This window comes from Triticum urartu, chromosome 5 (assembly GCF_003073215.2).
Source record: "Triticum urartu cultivar G1812 chromosome 5, Tu2.1, whole genome shotgun sequence".
NCBI lineage: Eukaryota > Viridiplantae > Streptophyta > Magnoliopsida > Poales > Poaceae > Triticum > Triticum urartu.
The window spans coordinates 41,676,380-41,695,802 of record NC_053026.1 but is presented as its reverse complement, the minus strand read 5'-3'; the positions used below and the strand labels follow the sequence as shown (position 1 = coordinate 41,695,802).

At 46.6% G+C, this 19,423-nt stretch overlaps 1 protein-coding gene across 1 annotated transcript; it reads right to left on the bottom strand.

Moving 5' to 3' along the window:
• Positions 1–783: 783 nt before the first annotated feature.
• On the bottom strand, positions 784–6,994 carry LOC125507756 (auxin response factor 25-like). The gene is made up of 14 exons (XM_048672247.1): positions 6,113–6,994; positions 5,601–5,713; positions 5,206–5,304; positions 5,065–5,121; positions 4,804–4,959; positions 4,604–4,688; positions 4,156–4,246; positions 3,896–4,060; positions 3,695–3,817; positions 3,553–3,628; positions 3,254–3,413; positions 2,046–3,148; positions 1,521–1,711; positions 784–1,423 (listed from the first exon to the last, which is right to left on the bottom strand). The coding sequence occupies exons 1-14, from the start codon at positions 6,165–6,167 to the stop codon at positions 1,222–1,224; spliced, it is 2,676 nt and encodes an 891-aa protein (XP_048528204.1). The 5' UTR covers positions 6,168–6,994; the 3' UTR covers positions 784–1,221.
• Between the last annotated feature and the right edge of the window lie 12,429 nt (positions 6,995–19,423).

Below are 19,423 nucleotides of genomic sequence, written 5' to 3'. Positions count from 1 at the left end.
GGTTGGGCCCGAACGCCTCACCCACTTCAACCCATCCTCCTCTCTCCCCCTTACCGTATACAAAGTGAGAGAGATAGAGATCCCGCACCCATATGATGTACTCCGGCCGATGCCAGCGACCAGCCGACCACGGCAGTGGTAGGTGGTGGAGCCAGAGCTGCGGCCGTGGCAGCGGCGCATCCCCGATCGGAGAGGAGGAACTTAGCGGCGGTGGCACCTTAGGGAGTTCGATCCACGCCGCCGCCACCGGGCATATCACGGCTCCCGAGATACAAGCGTGTGTGGCACCCAAGAGCCACAAATTCTCATCCAGAATTAAAGCCTATTTTTATTGTCATTTTTTTAATACTCCCTCCGTCACAGTTTACAAGTTCTACGCGTATACCTAGGTTATCAATTTTATCACCCTAATATAAACTATATAACACAAAATTATACCTTTTGAAAATAGAACATCTGAAATTTATATTGATATATTTTTTGTAATATATGACTTGTATTATGTTAGTCAAATTGACAATTTAGGGATACGCGCACGCCCTGTAAACTAAGAGAGAGGGAATATAAGAGAAACACCTCAGAATCTCAGATTACCAACCACAAACTTTTAACACTATATGTTCGAGGGTTACTTCTTCGTGAACATAACTTTTGACGTGCCAAGCAGACAGGGAAACGAATGGCCTCTCAAAAAGTCGGTATCCCTATGGTCTGCACTTTGGCACGCATGTTATCATGATCCGGTCCAGCACTCCAGCATATCAAACAACCACCCTATGCAACTTTACAGGTCAAAGCTCACAAACAGAACATAATCTTTGACTCCCAATACAGCGGATCAACCGCACTTAGTTCACGGCGAAAAGTCGAGGCTCCAGCCGGAATGATCAGTTTTAGGTCTCCAGTCGGAATACTCGGTTTCAGGTCATACATATTGCTACATAATATAAGGTGGTCACTTCCACGGTACCATACTGCCTCCATTCATAAGAGCGGTTCTTGTCTGCCATTCCGAGACTAGGCTATCATAGAGCCGAAGCAGCGATCATACAACATATCCATGATCGGAATGATGTCGGTAGATCGTCTAACTATATTATTGACTAGAGTTCATGGCGAGGAGAGGACTAGCTAGGGTTGGTGAACCGAACACGTCGCGATACCGTGATGCTGCGGTCCTTGGAGTGCTGGGTTTAGTTCTGGACTCCGGTCTTCTCTGTTTCAGTAGTCCAGTGGCGGTACGGAGGCCATGTTGCCGGTGAGATTCTGCAGGTCGTGGCCCCCAGAATAACCGTCGCAGACATTGCCCTGCGCCATCCTCGCTCCAGGTGCAGAGGACAGAAGGCCCTCGCCGCCGCGGACCATCTGCTGCACCTCCTGCTGCGAGAGTATCTTGATGCACCCTACGCTATTCACAAACTCCCTGGGAAAGAACGGCATTCGAAGATGTTATGCACGATGAGGAGATCGAATTTATTGTATGTGCAAACGACCGGAGATGGTTTTTCTAGGTCACTTACTGCCATGGGTCGTCGCCGACGAGAAGAATATCATTTTCTCGGTCGACGAATACAAGCTGCCAGCCTGATCTTACGGGGTCCTCCAGTTGGCCTTCGAGGCCAAATAGATGCTCCAGCTCACTACGTAACTCATAGTAGCTGCTGAATCTGGTGATGTCGAGCGATCTTCCAGGGGACCCTGATTTGTAAACCTAATAAAACCAATATCAAAAGTATTCAGCCTTCAGTTCATGCAGAAGAAATATGCATAATAAGATGGATTAGCTGGTAACTGTGTGTTGGCACTCATCAAAATGGTGTCATTAGTGACCCAACAATTGTGCTCAAGATATTGTAAGACTTCACACAAAACTTTAAGAAGTACAGTAATTGATATGAACTCTTTGCCTCTTAAGTCCACCTAATATGAACTCTTTACCTCTTAAAGTCATCAAATCCACATTACCTCTTAATTCATCAGATCCACTTTGAAGAATGTGCATTGAAGAATTTAAAGAACATAATACATAAGTAGAAAATGCATACCTTCACAAAGGTTCCATCTTGTGATGGGTTTACACCACACATATTATCAAGAGAGTTGAAGGTTCCCGATTCGCCTAAACAACTGGAAGTTGCTAAGGTGTCTGCGGGTGGCAAATCTTCGCCACTATACCTCAACAAAGGTATGGCCATAGAAACAGTTCCGCTGCTGCTGCCACCCCTTGCACCTGCCATTCCGTCCTGGAATGCAAATGACGATGACAGAAATTGGTTGTCAACATTTGCACCATAAGCCTGGACACTGGATGAGTCTCTTGCTGACTGCGGCGCCAAGGTTCCAGCAAAGTGGGACATATTACTCTGGTGATTTACGTTCTCATGTTTGGGTTGCACAGACCGAGATTCAATATGACCAAGGGGTTCCACAGCCAACCTCTTTGAAGGCCATCCCTCCGGCGCCATTAATTGGTCAGTTCGAGGCAAACTAACAAGGTTTGAGGAATCTTGGCTAGAGAAGTTACGAAAACCATTGTGAAGATGCAACGATGGGTCATTGTTTCCTTCTAAGAGGTTCTGCTGGTAGAATGAAGATTGTGACTGCGAAGCAGACTCAGAACCAGGCATGCTAGAATCTACATCGGAAATACGATGACAACCAGATGAAAGCTGCTGTTGCATCTCCTGGTGAGATTGCTGTATAACCTGATGCCCTTGCTGTGGTGGTGCCGGAGGATTATGCAAATGCAGCTGCTGAAACTGACTTTGAAGAAACCCAGGATTACCACTGTACTGACTATGGCCGTGCTGAACAGTTTGCAGAGACGACTGCTGAGCCTGATACTGCATCTGCTGCAGAACATGATTGGCATACACAGAATTCAACCCACCGTTCGGATTCTGAGTCTGTTGGAATTGCAAGAGAGCCGAGGACTGTTTCGAAGGATCCCCAGTTCTAATTTCCTCCAGTGCTGCTGCAGCCATTTGCTGGTATGTGTCTGGCTTAAGACCCAGCAATGGAGAATCCATTCTTGGCTGAAGCCAAGGTGACGCTCCAACTCCCTGGAAGTTCAACGACTGAGCCCCTCTATCCCCATCTCCGAGCCACATGAGAGAAGAATAACGAGCAAAATCATCATTCTTGACACCTGCGCATATGATACAGAACAGAACTTGATTAAAAGGACACTTGGTTGAATTGTATAAAAGCAGAACCACGTATACTGCTATTCTTGTCACATTGATCAGCCTACCATTGAACATGCCATGCATAGAGGGCAGCCCTGAAGCCCATGGACGCTTCAGTCTTAAAGGAAAAGCAGTTGGATACATCGGAAAGGTTGTTAATGGCTCAATCTCCCAGAGTGACACTCTAGGTTGTTTCTCACCAGCGGTGGACTCGTCCCAACCAACCTAAAACAAATAAAATTTCAGCCATTACCATTTAAGGTTGAACATGTTCTCACGAAGCAAACTGTGAAGCATGCGGAATAGGTTGAGGTGAATAACTAAAGAAGATAACAGCAGGAACTCTGGAATCATGACTAGTTACCTTCACAGAACGCCAATGTGAATTTGGCCAACGCACAGAGTCAAGATCACTTATGGTTGTGATTGTACCCATGTATCTGAAAGAAGAACAAACTGTCAGCTCACAGTTTTCATGCTGTTACTCAGTTCAATGTTTGACTTACCGTCTGACACTTGACTCCTCTGTCTCAAAAAGCATTCTAAACCGCATTCCAACAGACACACGTGTGTGGTAAACAGATTTGACATACTTAGCCAATGGAATGATGAACTCAGAAGGGCTAGCCCTGATAAAAGACAAAGATATTAATTAGGTATAGAAATAGAGTTATCTATTAGTTGAATTGGGATTTTGATGAATATACCGGGGGTTATAGAAAATAGTGAAACGACTGTTTGTGGCCGCAGCATGAGCTGCTGCTGCAAGAAGGCCTATATGCATGCTGTCGCTTGACAGCACAGAAGACGGCATAATTGTCTGAGGACGATTTGCATGACGAATCCCCAAGAGAAGTTGGTTATTATCATTCCTGGAAACATGGAAAAGTGTTATGTGTGATCAAGGTGTAACATGAACAACTATGGTAACAGCATAAAATTGGTTAGGAAATAAAGTAGTCGGTACCAGATGAAAATAACAGAATCCCCTGCTACTAGTCGCTTTGCACTTACAAAGACACTCCAACCTGTAGTCAGGAGATGCCTTTTTGGCTGACCTGCATAACAAGTGCAAAGGGCTAAGAGCACTGGCCAACTAAGAGTCCAATATTAGAACAAAATTAAAATACATCAAAAACTCTGCAACATGGGAACTATAAAAGATGAATACAACATTTTCCAGAGAAATTCCCCAACCAACAAAACCCCACTAATTCCAGCTGGCAGAAGGAAATGAACAATTCTAGGGACTAACAAGAAGGTGCTAGAACCTTCTCATCTAAAAGTTGCAAAATGTACTTTTTGTTAAGTCTTTCTAGGATTCTTATAAACTACTAGCCTTTACTTGATCAATACTAATCATTATCATCTATATGCACATGCTGCACAAAATCTGAGACAACTTGAGTACATACCACGGAATATGTGGCGAAATTTCCATTCATTATCATGCAGATCTTTTGCAATGAGCTCCTGGCATGGAGGCTGCAGAGAAAAATCCTGTAGAAAATTGAACGTGTCATTTATCTAATTAACCCAATTTAAAAAGTACAAAATAATGACCATTTCTTATAAATGCATTGAGAAAAACAAACTAAATTTCACTGGACGTTACCAATGGAGGGAAGACTTTCTCAGCAGACCGGCGAGGAACAGAAAATCCGCCATGTGTACTTGTATCACTTGCAGTCAAAGTCTTGCAGAAGTAATTAGTCGGCTGCTTGCTAGCAGCACCCAACTCGATTGGAAGAAAAGGCTCCTTTTGCTCTTCCTGTCATTGGAACCTCGTGATGAATACATAATTATTTCAATTATTTAACCTATATAACCTATTATCAGAATCCAGGCTACAAGAACAGAGAGATGTGATTAATACCGGGCTCAGCGGCTGCAGTGTCATTTGGGCATAAACTTCATCAGTCTCTGCATCGGCCTGCGTTAGCATCAAGAAATGATCTCAGGGCACCTCTTAAAAAACTACATGATGGTCCCTTCTATGTGTGAAGTGTAAACTTACATGCATGGTGACATTATGAAGCTGGCAGATCAACTGAGGGGGGAGATTTGGATAATTAGGAATTTGAGCATCAACCTCCTTATTAGTTGATGCGGCAACCTACACAAAAGTAAAATCACTTTAGAGAACTGCACTAAAAATGACTTTAGAAAACTGTAATTGGACAACATCCATGCAACAAAATTGATTCTTCATATAATGACACCTTCAATATTTCACTAAAGCTATGTCTCAGTAGAATCGCAAACCGTATGATGTTTACATGCTGCATTATGCAAAGAATAAGAACCTCCTGAGCACTCATGGCACAGCCACAAACTATACTTTATCTTTATCTTTATCTTTTTGGAAAACATAGTATATATTGGTGGTACAAACTGAAAAAACCTACGGACCTGCTCGCTATGGCCCTGTGGGAAATAGATGACCCGGCTTCCAACCGCGGGCAGAGACACAAGGGGCCCAGCGCATGCATGCCATAGCTCCGAGTTCAGACACCTTTGTTCCCCTGAAAAGTGCCAAGCACACATGAGCGAACAGAAACCACCAGAAAGCAAAGCTCATGTGAAGCTACTATTCGTACTTGGGACACAGACAAGAAGTCACAACGGGGAGGAGGCACAGTGAGTGACAATAATGCCATAACATGAGAACGATGAATAAATAATAAAAGCAACCGATGCAAGCATTTGTTTGTGCAGGCCAGCAATGGAGGCTACATGTATGCGATCAATCATGCGCAAACACAAGCAGGCTGAATTTGCACATTTGTTTAGCATCTTCGGTGGTTCAAGTGCACGCACGATCAGCACATTCCACAATCCGTAATCCACTGGAGATGCAGACAGGAGTACAAGTTGAGAATTGAACAGCTGAATTAATGAGGGGGCCGTGAGACGAGATGTACCATCGTTTTCCGGGAGGGACTGCGGCATCTCGGACATGGAGAGCTTTCTCTCCATCCAGGGATGCGACCGACGCCAAGAACACCCAACTCCGCCGTGATGCGGCGGGGACACGAAGCAGCTGGCTGCTCAGAGCTGCGCCGCGCTCCCAGCAGCAACGCCCGACCTCTCCCTCTGCGCCCAGAGAAGCTCCTCCATCCTCCGCCGCTGCTTCGTCCAACCTGTTATTGCCCCTTCGCCACGAAGCAGCAGCCGCCTCAGCTTGAAGCAGGCCCTAACCGAAGCCCGAGCCGCCCAGGCAAACCCTCGCCATTGCCGACTCACCTCGGCGCGCCCAAATCCCAGCCACTCCAACGAACCTCCAAGCCCGCTCACCGATCCAAATCCTCCCCGGTGAACAGGAGAGAAGCGCCAACCAACCCGGCGGCACGGCTCACCGCCCCAGACCCGATTCCACCGAGCACGGAGAAACCGAGGAAGGCAGCCGGCCCGAGCTCATTCAGCTCAGGAGGAAGCAGAAGTAGCGCGGCTCGCGGAGGCACAGCTCGCCGCTGACCGAGAACCGCGACCACTCGCCCCCTCGAATCGCCATTGCTCGCGCGCGCTCGCTCAGGACCAGACCACGGCAGACCAGACCAGACACCACGGCGGCCGGACCAGACCCCACCCGGCGGCCGAATCGGACGCCGCGGCCACGGGGCGGGAGCTGGGCGCGCGGCGGAGAAGGGGAGGGCGGCCGCGGAGGCGGAGGGCGCGTCGGTGCGGGCGGAACCCTAGCGGGGCGGGGCGGGGCGGGGCGGGCTAGGCGGCCATGGCTGGATCGAGGGAGCGGAGGCCGAGAAGTGGTGGGAATTTCTTTTCTTTTTTTCCGTTTCGGGTTTAGTGTGCAGCGGAGGAGGGAAGAGGTTCTCTCTTCTCGTAGGGGGTGTAAAAAAACGATCGGATGAATTTCTTTTTCTGCTTTGCCCCCTTGCAATAGCTTGAATTACGTTTTTGGTTGCTCTGGGAATTTTTGCTCCTTTTTCTCCACACACACACACACAATTTGCGATTGGGTGTGTCTGCGTAAAAGAATATTTAAGTTTAGTTTTTTTACTTGCCATTTTGTTTCTAGTTTGCCCCTTTGCAAGAGCTTTAATTGTATTCAACAAAAACATTCAAACTTCGGCTTTGTACTACAGTCACTCGTATGAGTTGAGCTTTTCACATCCAGCATACTTTATGATACACAAATAAATGAGTAGAGATGCTTTTTACTGAGAACCAGGCTATCAAACATGGGCATAATCAATGTTTCGCCTACATAAGACAAGATGTGGCGTGATTTCAACTTTCCGTTTCACCTTGAGCACGGAAGTGATGGGTCAATATGCATTGAATTTGAACTAACTTTGTCAATTGCTTACGAGTCACTGCCACTTGTTACTAGCTTAGCTACCCTAGTCTTACACTTGCCACATAGTCAAAAAAAACATATTAAGATGGCCTTATCTTGCCCGCAAAAAAAAAAGTCGGCCTTATCTTATTTAGGGGTCAAAAGTGTTGCAAAGTAAGAATCCATGGTGGAGTACAATAAACACACCTAACAAGGTGTGCATAAAACACAAGAAAAACTGCTAGCTCGGTCAAGTCTTGCTAGTCTTCTACGAGAAAAGGTAGGATTGTCTAAATAAATTTAGGTTCCAGTGTCTCCTTGATAGTGGATGGTTGTTATTTTTACTTTAAATTTCTTTTCCACCTCGAAAGTCGAGTCAACAGGTGAGTCAAGATGCATTGAGCATTCACACTATGTGTGAGTCACCCCCAACATGTTTTTCACCTGTTTAAATTTAAATTTATTTAAACTAAAATTTGAACACTTACTTTGAAACGAAGGAAGTGTTATTTTCCATGCCTACGAGCCAAACATGTTTCAGAAAAAAAGCATCCATGGAAAAAGAAAAGAACATGAACCTAGGGCTGAAGACGCAAATAAGAGAGCAATCGAGGTGCCAACACAAAAGTCCACCCCAGCCCTCCTCGTATGCGTACGTCGGTACGTGTGACACGAGACCGCTGGAAATCACCAGACCAATCACCGGCGCCGGGGAAAATTACCGTCCCGCCCCCGCCGGGCCCCGCCGCGGAGCGACTGAGGCTGGCGCGAGCACGTGCAGGGGCACTCCCGTCATTGTCTCCACCTCCCGGCCCCGGGCCCCCTCTCGTCGTACGAGGATTCGTCCCTTTCCTCACGGGGGCTGGCGGGCCCGCGCGCGGACCATGACTGATGACGCCGGGCGTACCCGCGCCGTCCGATGCGCGATGGACGGGCCAGGGTACCTCGGTCGGGGCGACCGGTTGCACGAGGGGGCAGCGGGTGGCGCGGAGTGGAACGGGTGCGCGCTCGTACTCCGTGCAGTGCTTCTCTCGGCGGTGGGTCACTGGGCTCACTGCACCGGGCTGGGCTGCGGTGTACGGGTGTAGTAGACGTGCACTGCTGGTGCTGGTGATCCTCCTGTGGTGATGGGGTTGCATGTTTGATTTTTATGTTGATCCATTCCATAGTACCTCACCATGATAACCCATGTTAACTTTCGGAGAACGTGCCGCCAGTTCCCAAGTGTTAGTAGTACACCCTCCGTTCCACGTATAAATTTTTTAAGAAGTGAAATTTAACTAACTCTGGTCAAGTTTGTAGAGAAAAACATAGACAACTAGACTACCCAATACACTTCATTAGATACATACATCACAAGATGTACTTTCATATTGTATACATTTTTGTGTTGTAGATATAAAAAGTTCTTTTTTAAATTTGGTCAAAGTTTGCAAAGTTTTTCTCGCATATTTTTTGATAAAGTTTGACTTTAAGAAAAATCTATATGCACTACATTATGGAACAGACGGAGTACCACACAACCGCCTCCTCTCACAAAAAAAATAGGGTTCCTCTACCTATCGTGGACGTCGTCATCGGTCCGCCTAGTGTTTGGTGGCCTTAAGGTCATGGGGTGCAGTGGATGTCGTCTCTTGCCGGTAGGTGGGCTTCATTTTTAGACGTTTCTTCGCTTTTTGTTAGGGTTTACGTCTTGCTCGGAAGGCGAAACGGCGGCGGCTCTATGAAGATGGAATAAGATTCTTTTCGCCTAACTCATGTTTCGATGGTGCGTCTAACAACGTTGATGGATGTCCGGAGGTGGGTCTTTGACGAATCTGTTTTTGATGGATTTTGCTCGGATCCAGTTGTCGTTCGTCTATATTTGTGTGTCTTTAGATTGGATCCTTTCGATCTACGCTACACTTCATCGACGACGGTTGCTATTCTGGTGTGCTGGTCCTACGGGGCCTTCGCACGACGACTTCCTAACTGACTATTACAACAAGTTTTGCCTGACACCAATTAGGGAGGGGCGATGACGGCGACGCGCCTTCAGCTCGCTTCAGTGCTTGTAATCATCGCTAGGTAGTCTACGGATCTGAATGTAATTTTTATTATTTCTAGTGTTCATTGTACTGGCATGATTGAAAAAAATAGATCGGATGTTTTTTCCAGAAAAAAAATGGAGTAGGGTTCTTCTTGCATTTTGTATATGTACGTGGTGTCACAGTTTTATTTGGTCTCGTAGGAACAGTACGTACAGGCAACAGGTCATGTATATCGCTTCAGGGAATTGTACTTACCGGGCCGGACCAACGACGCACTCAATCATGTGCTCTCCACGGGCACGGGCACGGCTAATGTGGGCACGTATGTGCGGGACTACTGGTACCGCTTTGCCGTGCACGCGAACCGGCCGCGGCGGCCTCGCGTTCTCTTCTCACCACCCACGCGCACGACGCTCCATGCATGCATGCATGGCCGACGGCCGGCGCTGCCGACACGGAGGCCCCGCCGTTTTCCTCCTGCTTTTCTCAGCTGCGGTGCCGCTGCGTGGAAAGGCGGGCGGGGGAGGGGGGCCGACACGACGAGACCTGACGGCGAGCGGGGCCCCGGCCGGCCGACGGGACGGCTCCTGCTGGTCGGTCCTGCTACACGTTTCGCCTACCTGCGCGCTGCGCGGTGCAGCGTACGTGCTGCTGACGAGATGACCGCTCGTGCAGCTGCATGCGGAGGCCTGGTTTGCGTAGTTATTATTCGCGCCCTTTCTGTCTCTGAATTTTTTTTTCTAAAATAAACCTTAAGAGCAACTTTAATGGGGCGATTCATTTCGTTCGCCGTCGTCTGTTTAGGTCGGCGCAGACATAAAAGGCGGCTCAACGGGCCGACCCAAATGGAGTCGCGTCCGCTTTTGATCCGCGGGCGACCCATTTCCGATCCATTTTTGAGCCGGATTTGCATCGGCGCGGACACGCTACGGACGCGTGCATACTCGCCTTCTCCTCTCCCCGGGCCCGCTGGTCGGTGGCTCATTGGCCCCCCTCACCCCCAGCCAACAGCAACCCTCGCCTGCCTCCTTCGTCGCCGACGCCGCCATCTATTTTTGTCGACGACTCTGCCAGCCGCCGTCGCCTCCACATCCGCCCAGCAACGCCGCCCACTCCCCCGTCGCCCGCCACCGTCGTCTTGCCGCCGGGGAGCAAGCTACTTCCCACCGCCGCCCCGCGGCCAAGAAGCCGCCTCGCCGCCTCGGCCAGATCCTCACCGGCGCGCTCGTCGGACGCTAGCTGGGTCTTTGCGCGCCGCGACTCCCCTCACCGGCCATCCCCTATGTTATTTGACAATATATTTGAATGCAAATCAATGTAATATTGGGCGGCCAGCCGGCCACGCCGGCACATATGGGTCGCCGCGTTGGGCGCGCTGCCGACCCAAATTTAAAAAGAGGGCGGACGCCGGGCGGGCGGCCGACCCAAACGGACAAAATACGGACGAAATCGCTGTCCGTTTGGGTCGACCCGTTGGAGTTGCTCTAAACCGATAGACGATGGCCCTGTTTGGATCCATGAGTTAGAGTTGGTTTGAGCTAATTTGGGCTCAAATAGCCCTAAAGTATCCAAACATGAGGGCTAGTTTGAGCTAGTTGCATCTATAACCCATCAAAAAACTATCCCACCCAAGAGGTGCTAATTGGAGCTAGTTCTCCTAGTGCACTTATTGCCATCTAACCCTGTCATCCAAACACCACTTCCGATAGAGTTAGTTCAAGGTTAGTCATGAGCTAAAAACTAACTCTAGCATTTAGCTAAGTTAGAGTATCCAAACAGAGCCAATGGCTATATCGGACCCCCGAACTCCAAATTCCGAGAATCAGCACACTCAACTCTTTAATCCCAGTCTAAAATGAACCCTGAACGTATTTTAGGTCAAAAAAATGGTGACATGGCACCCAGGTTCGGGGCCTCTCCGAGGGAGGTAACACCCCTAGTCCTGCCGAATTGACTATAGGAATCACAAGAACTACAATGTTAATGTTGCTCCTTTAGCTCTATGGATGGAGAAGAAAGTAGGAGCTAGCTCTCCTCTTCTCCTTGCATGTGTGTGGGTGTGGGTGATGAATGAGCTGACCCCCTCCTCAAGGGGGCTCCTCGGAGGTCTTATAGCTGATATGTCTCCGTCGTATCTATAATTTTTTATTGTTTCATGCCAATATTATACAATTTTCATATACTTTTGGTAACTTTTTATACTATTTTTGGGACTAACATATTGATTCAGTGCCCAGTGCCAGTTCCTGTTTGTTGCATGTTTTTTGTTTCGTAGAAAATCCATATCAAACGGAGTCCAAACGGGATAAAAACTGATGGAGATTTTTTTGGAATATATGTGAATTTTGAGAAGTGGAATAACCGCGAGACGATGCTCGAGGGGGCCATGAGGCAGGGGGGCAGGCGCGCCCCTGACCCTCGTGGACACCCCGTACTGCGGTTGGTGCCCTTCTTTCGCCGCAAGAAAGCTAATATCCAGATAAAAATCGTGTTCAAATTTCAATCCAATCGGAGTTACGGATCTCCGGAAATATAAGAAACGGTGAAAGGCCAGAATCTGGAACGCATAAACAGAGAGAGACAGAGAGACATATCCAATCTCGGAGGGGCTCTCGCCCCTCCCATGCCATGGAGACTAAGGACCAGAGGAAAAATCCTTCTCCCATCTAGGGAGAAGGTCAAGGAAGAAGAAGAAGGGGGGCTCTCTCCCCTTCTCTCCCGGTGGCGTTGGAACGCCGCCGGGGCCATCATCGCGACAACGATCTACACCAACAACTTCACCGCCGTCATCACCAACTCTTCCCCCCTATATGCAGCGGTGTAACCCCTCTTTTACCCGCTATAATCTCTACTTAAACATGGTGCTCAATGTTATATATTATTTCTCAATGATGTATGGCTGTCCTATGATGTTTGAGTAGATCCGTTTTGTCCTATGGGTTAATTGATGATCGTGATTGGTTTGAGTTGCATGTTTTATTATTGGTGTTGTCCTATACTGCTCTCCGTGTCGCACAAGCGTGAGGGATCCCCGCTGTAAGGTTTGCAATATGTTCATGATTTGCTTATGGTGGATGACGTGAGTGACAGAGGCACAGACTCGAGTAAGTAGGTTGTTTGCGTATGGGAATAAAGAGGACTTGATACTTTAATGCTATGGTTGGGTTTTACCTTAATGATCTTTAATAGTTGCGGATGCTTGCTAGAGTTTCAATCATAAGTGCATATGATCCAAGAAGAGAAAGTGTGTTAGCTTATGCATCTCCCTCAAATAAAATTGTAATAATGTTTACCGGTCTAGTTATCGATTGCCTAGGGACAAATAACTTTCTTGTGTGACAACAAGCTCTCTACTAAAACTAACTTAGTTGTGTCTTCATCTAAACAACCCCTACTTTTTATTTACACGCTCTTTATTATCTTGCAAACCTTTCCAACAACACCTACAAAGTACTTCTAGTTTTATACTTGTTCTAGGTAAAGCAAGCGTTAAGCGTGCGTAGAGTTGTATCGGTGGTCGATAGAACTTGAGGGAATATTTGTTCTACCGTTAGCTCCTCATTGGGTTCGACACTCTTACTTATCAAAAGAGCCTACAATTGATCCCCTATACTTGTGGGTTATCAAGACTTTTTTCTGGCGCCGTTGCTGGGGAGTTATAGCGTGGGGTGAATATTCTCGTGTGTGCTTGTTTGCTTTATCACTAAGTAGTTTTTATTTTGTGCTCTTGTTTTCTATCTTTAGTTATGGGTAGGAAACGCAAAATACCAAAAAATAGTTGTACCTACTACACCAATGGTTGAAGAACCACTCAAAATCTATCACACTACTGAAGCTTTTTACTTGGATCATCTTCGATCCCCATGTGCTCGTGCTGAAACCCCAACTAGCTTAGTTGGGGGCAAATCTTTAGATGAGCATGCTTGTTATGTGCGACACCGCTTATCTGAAAAAGGGAATTTTACTGGATCAAATTCATCGTTTGCAGTGCTATGCTTGAAATTTATGTGAAATATATGATTGTACTTGTTGTTCTAAAGACCCTAAGAAACACCTTCCTTACCAATGTGAATTTAGTGATAATGGAATCGTATCTTCGTATACTAAGGGTGTTTATAATTACTATGATGTTCAACAAATTGAAGAATTTGTTGCTTTTGGGGGTACTTGTGAAATTGCTTCTTTTATTGAAGAGTGTGATACTACTCTCTACAAATCTGAAAATTGGACATACTTAAAAATTGCTATGATAATTATGCTTCTAATCCTTATATTAAACCATATATTGAGGACTCCTCCGCTGTCCAAGAAGAGACTAATATTTTGCAGGAGTCTATGGAAGAAGAAATTAATGACACTATGAGCTCATTGGATGAAAAAGATGACGAGGAGAACAAAGAACAAAAGGCGGAAGAGCGGATTAGCTACCCGTGCCCACCTTCTAATGAGAGTAACTCTTCAACTCATACATTGTTTAATTTCCCTTCGTGCTTACCGAAGGATGATTGCTATGATGATTGTTATGATCCCGTTGATTTTTTTGAAATATCCCTTTTTGATGATGCTTGCTATGCTTGTGGCCAAGATGCCAATATGAATTATGTTTATGAAGATGAACTTGCTATAGTTCCTTATATTAAACATTAAATTGTTGCTATTGCGCCCACGCATGATAGTCCTATTATCTTTTTGAATTCTCCCGACTACACTATATCGGAGAAGTTTGCCCTTATTAAGGATTATATTGATGGATTGTGTTTTACTACTACACATGATGATTTTGATAGATATAATATGCATGTGCTTTATGCTCCTATTTGCAACTATTATGATAGAGGAACTACATCTCCTCCTCTCCATGTTTCCAATATGATAAAATTGCAAGAAACTGTTTATACTATGCATTGGCCTTTACTATGTGTGCATGAATTGTTCTTTTATGACATACCGATGCATAGGAAGAGAGTTAGACTTCGTTTTTGCATGATATATGTTGCTTTGTGCTCATTACTAAATGCCAAATCATTGCTAATTAAAATTGGCTTTGATATACCTTGGGATGCGGGTGGATCCATTATTTGAGCACCTTATGCCTAGCTTAATGGCTTTAAAGAAAGTGCTGCCAGGGAGACAACCCGGAAGTTTTAGAGAGTCATTCATTTATGTTGTGTGCTTTTTATAAAGTTTAAAAATAAAAATAATGTGCCAAGGTTTGCCTTTAGGATGTTTACATTGCTTGTTGGTTTGTGCGGTGCAAGACATAAACTTTGGCTGTAGTGCACAATTTTACATGTTTTACTGGAACGTCAAACGGTTCTGAAACTTTTTGCACTGTCTTTCTATACAAATTTTTTATTTTTCCTAATTTTTTCAGAATTTTTGGAGTAACATAAGTATGGTGAATATTCACATTACTACAGACTGTCCTGTTTAAGACAGATTCTGTTTTTGATGCGTAGTTTGCTTGTTTTGATGAAACTATCGATCAGTGGATTAAGCCATGGAAAAGTTATATTACAGTAGCTACAATGCAAAAACAAAATATGAACTGGTTTGCAACAGTACTTAGAGTAGTGATTTGCTTTATTATACTAATGGATCATACCGAGTTTTCTGTTGAGTTTTGTGTGGATGAAGTGTTCAAAGATCGAGGAGGTCTCTATGTGAGGAGAAGGAGGAGAGGCAAGATCTCAAGCTTGGGGATGCCCAAGGCACCGCAACTAAATATTCAAGGAGACTCAAGCGTCTAAGCTTGGGGATGCCCCGGAAGGCATCCCATCTTTCTTCAACAAATATCGGTATGTTTTCTGATTCGTTTCGTTCATGCGATAGGTGCAAATCTTGGAGCGTCTTTTGCATTTAGTTTTCACTTTTCTTTTATGCACCATGCGGGTATGAGATAGTCCTTTGTTGATTTATAGAATGGTCATTGCACTTCACTTATATCTTTTGAATATGGCTTTATAGAATCCTTCATGTGCTTCACTTATATCATTTGAAGTTTGGATTGCCTGTTTCCTGATATGTTTCCAATGTATCTATTTTTCCAAACACTTTTGCCCTTGTTTTGGACTCTAACTTGCATGATTCGAATGGAACTAACCCGGACTGACGCTGTTTTCAGCAGAATTGCCATGGTGTTATTTTTGTGTAGAAATAGAAGTTCTCAGAATGACCTGAAAATCAACGGAGAATATTTTTGGAATATATAAAAAATACTAGCGAAAGAATCCACGTCAGGGGGCCCACACCCTGTCCACGAGGGTGGGGCCGGGGTGCACCCCTGCCTCGCGGGCCCCCTGACGCTCCACCGACCTCAACTCCAACTCCATATATTTACTTTCGGGGAGAAAAAAATAAGAGAGAAGGATTCATCGTGTTTTACGATACGGAGCCGCCGCCAAGCCCTAAACTCTCTCGGGAGGGCTGGTCTGGAGTTTGTTCGGGGCTCCGGAGAGGGGAATTCGTCGCCATCGTCATGATCAACCTTCCTCCATCACCAATTTCATGATGCTCACCGCCGTGCGTGAGTAATTCCATCGTATGCTTGCTGGACGGTGATGGGTTGGATGAGATTTATCATGTAATCGAGTTAGTTTTGTTAGGGTTTGATCCCTAGTATCCATTATGTTCTGAGATTGATGTTGCTATGACTTTGCTATGCTTAATGCTTGTCACTAGGGCCCGAGTGCCATGATTTCATATCTAAACCTATTATGTTTTCATGAATATATGTGAGTTCTTGATCCTATCTTGCAAGTCTATAGTCACCTATTATGTGTTATGATCTGTTAACCCCGAAGTGACAATAATCGGGATACTTACCGGTGATGACTGTAGTTTGAGGAGTTCATGTATTCACTAAGTGTTTATGATTTGGTCCGGTACTCTATTAAAAGGAGGCCTTAATATCCCTTAGTTTCCAATAGGACCCCGCTGCCACAGGAGGGTAGGACAAAAGATATCATGCAAGTTCTTTTTCATAAGCACGCATGACTATATTCAGAATACATGCCTACATTGCATTGATGAACTGGAGCTAGTTCTGTATCACCCTATGATACGTCTCCAACATATCTATAATTTTTGATTGCTCCATGCTATATTATCTACTGTTTTGTGCAATATTGGGCTTTATTATCCACTTTTATATAATTTTTGGGACTAACCTATTAACCGGAGGCCCAGCCCAGATTTGCTGTTTTATGCCTATTTCAGTGTTTTGAAGAAAAGGAATATCAAACGGAGTCGAAACAGAACGAAATCAACTGGAGAAGTTATTTTTGGAAGGAAACCTACCGGATAGACTTGGACCCTATGTCAGAAGATGAAGGAGGAGCTCACGAGGGTAGGGGGCGCGCCCCCTGCCTCGTGGCCCCCCCTTCGGTCCACCGACGTACCTCCAGCACCCATATATACCTACATAACCTAAAACTTCTAGAACAGAGATTAGATCGGGAGTTCCGCCGCCAGAAGCCTCCGTAGCCACCAAAAACCAATCTAGACCCGTTCCGGCACCCTGCCGGAGGGGGCAATCCTTCCCCGGTGGCCATCTTCATCATCCCGATGCTCTCCATGACGAGGAGGGAGTAGTTCTCCCTCGGGTCTGAGGGTATGTACCAGTAGCTATGTGTTTGATCTCTCTCTCTCTTGTGTTCTTGAGGTGATACGATCTTGATGTATCGCGAGCTTTGCTATTATATTTGGATCCTATGATGTTTCTTCCCCCCTGTCGGTGTCAAAACCGGCGGATCTCGGGTAGGGGGTCCCGAACTGCGCGTCTAGGCCGGATGGTAACAGGAGGCAGGGGACACAATGTTTTACCCAGGTTCGGGCCCTCTTGATGGAGGTAAAACCCTACGTCCTGCTTGATTAATATTGATGATATGGGTAGTACAAGAGTAGATCTACCACGAGATTGGAGAGGCTAAACCCTAGAAGCTAGCCTATGGTATGATTGTATGTTGTGGTTGTTGTCCCCTACGGACTAAAACCCTCCGGATTATATAGACACCGGAGAGGGTTAGGGTTACACAAGGTCGGTTACAAAGGAGGAGATATCCATATCCGTATTGCCTAGCTTTCCTTCCACACCAAGTAGAGTCCTATCCAGACACGAGACGAAGTCTTCAATCTTGTATCTTCATAGTCTAACAGTTCGGCCAAAGGATATAGTCCGGCTGTCCGGAGACCCCCTAATCCAGGACTCCCTCAGTAGCCCCTGAACCAGGCTTCAATGACGATGAGTCCGGTGTGCAGTATTGTCTTCGGCATTGCAAGGCGGGTTCCTTCTCCGAATACATCACAGAAGAATTTGAATACGAGGATAGTGTCCGACCCTGCAAAATAAGTTCCACATACCACCGTAGAGAGAATAATATTTTTGCAAATCCAATTTGCTGACTTGTTTTGGTAGCATGACGTTATGTCATGGCCCGATGATTATTCGAACCGTTTTTCTTCAACCAGCTCCAGACATAACGCGAGGCGGTTTCTTGGCACGTCTTGTCAAAGCAGAGATCGTGTTCCCCCAATTACGGGATTCTCATTAATGTGGTCGTGGGTAACCCAACCATGTCTAGGACTCCTAGATTATAGGCAAGTCCCAAACGGCTACGGAGAGGACGCTTGATATTCACCCTCTTTATAAAGGGACAAGGTTTTCCCTTTTTCCCTCTCGTGCTCAATCGAACCCCTCCCTCGCCTCGAGTTCTAACACCCGAAGCCCAGGTCAGGTGCTCCGGATCTTCAATCATGTCCGGATCCAGCCTTCAAGGCCGATGGATGCCCTCCTCCGTCACGGAAGAGGATATCAAGAAGTTGAGGGAGGCCAGATACCTGACCGCCGAGGTTTCGCATCGGCTGCCTGCTCGAGGGCAGGTCGTCCCTACTCCCGAACCCAACGAGAATGTCGTGTTCGTCTCCCACTTCCTCCGAGGCCTAGGCCTCACTCTGGATCCCTTCGTTAGGGGTTTGATGTTCTATTACGGGCTAGATTTCCACGATCTAGCTCCGGACTCCTTTCTCCACATCTTGACATTTATTGTCGTGTGTGAGGCCTTCCTCCGCATTACCCCTCACTTCGGCCTGTGGCTCAAGGCCTTTGAAGTGAAGCCGAAGATGATCGAGGGGCAACATGCAACGTGCGGAGGTGCGTCAATAGGCAAGATGGCAGGAGCTCCGTGGCCGAAAGGTTCCTTTCCAGAGGTGTCCGAATTATGGCAACGGGAGTGGTTTTACGTCACGGCTCCCAGAAGTGCCAAGTGGGCGGCTGCCCCCGCTTTTCGCTCGGGCCCCCCACCACAACTGATGTCATGGATTAGCAGAGGTCTGAGCTGGGGTCCAGCCAAGGACGTGCCTATACTACAAAGCCGCATTCAAGATCTCTTCGAGGGAGATTTTAATTTGGTTGTGGTAATGCAAGTTATGCTGGTTCGTCGAGTCCAGCCTTGAAAACGCCGGCCCCTTCGCTTGTGGGAGTTCAACCCAGAAGGACCGCGTGCCATTCAAAGTTTCCTCGGCCTGACGCACGAGGAGATGTACAAGTCATTCTTCGAACCTCAAATAGAGTGTCCGGATACTGCCGAGGACGTGGGCCTGAGCAGTAACCGCGCCGCCAAACAAGTAAGAAATCCTCTAGCCGAACACACCGTCTTTTATTCATCATGAAGTTATTTCTGAGAGATCGCTCTTTGACCAGGACTGGCTAACAAAGGCGAAGATGATTCGGTGTTTGGCCCCCCTCCCCGAGGGTTTGGAAAACCCGGTATTGGAAAAGATGCTCGAGCTCGCACCTTGCCCGGAGCCCTCAAAGGAAGATACTGGGGGGAATAATATGGGTGGAAGCGGGCCCCCATCGCTGCCAGTTCCAACCGAGGGAATGAGCGCCACCATGAAGGAGGGTAACC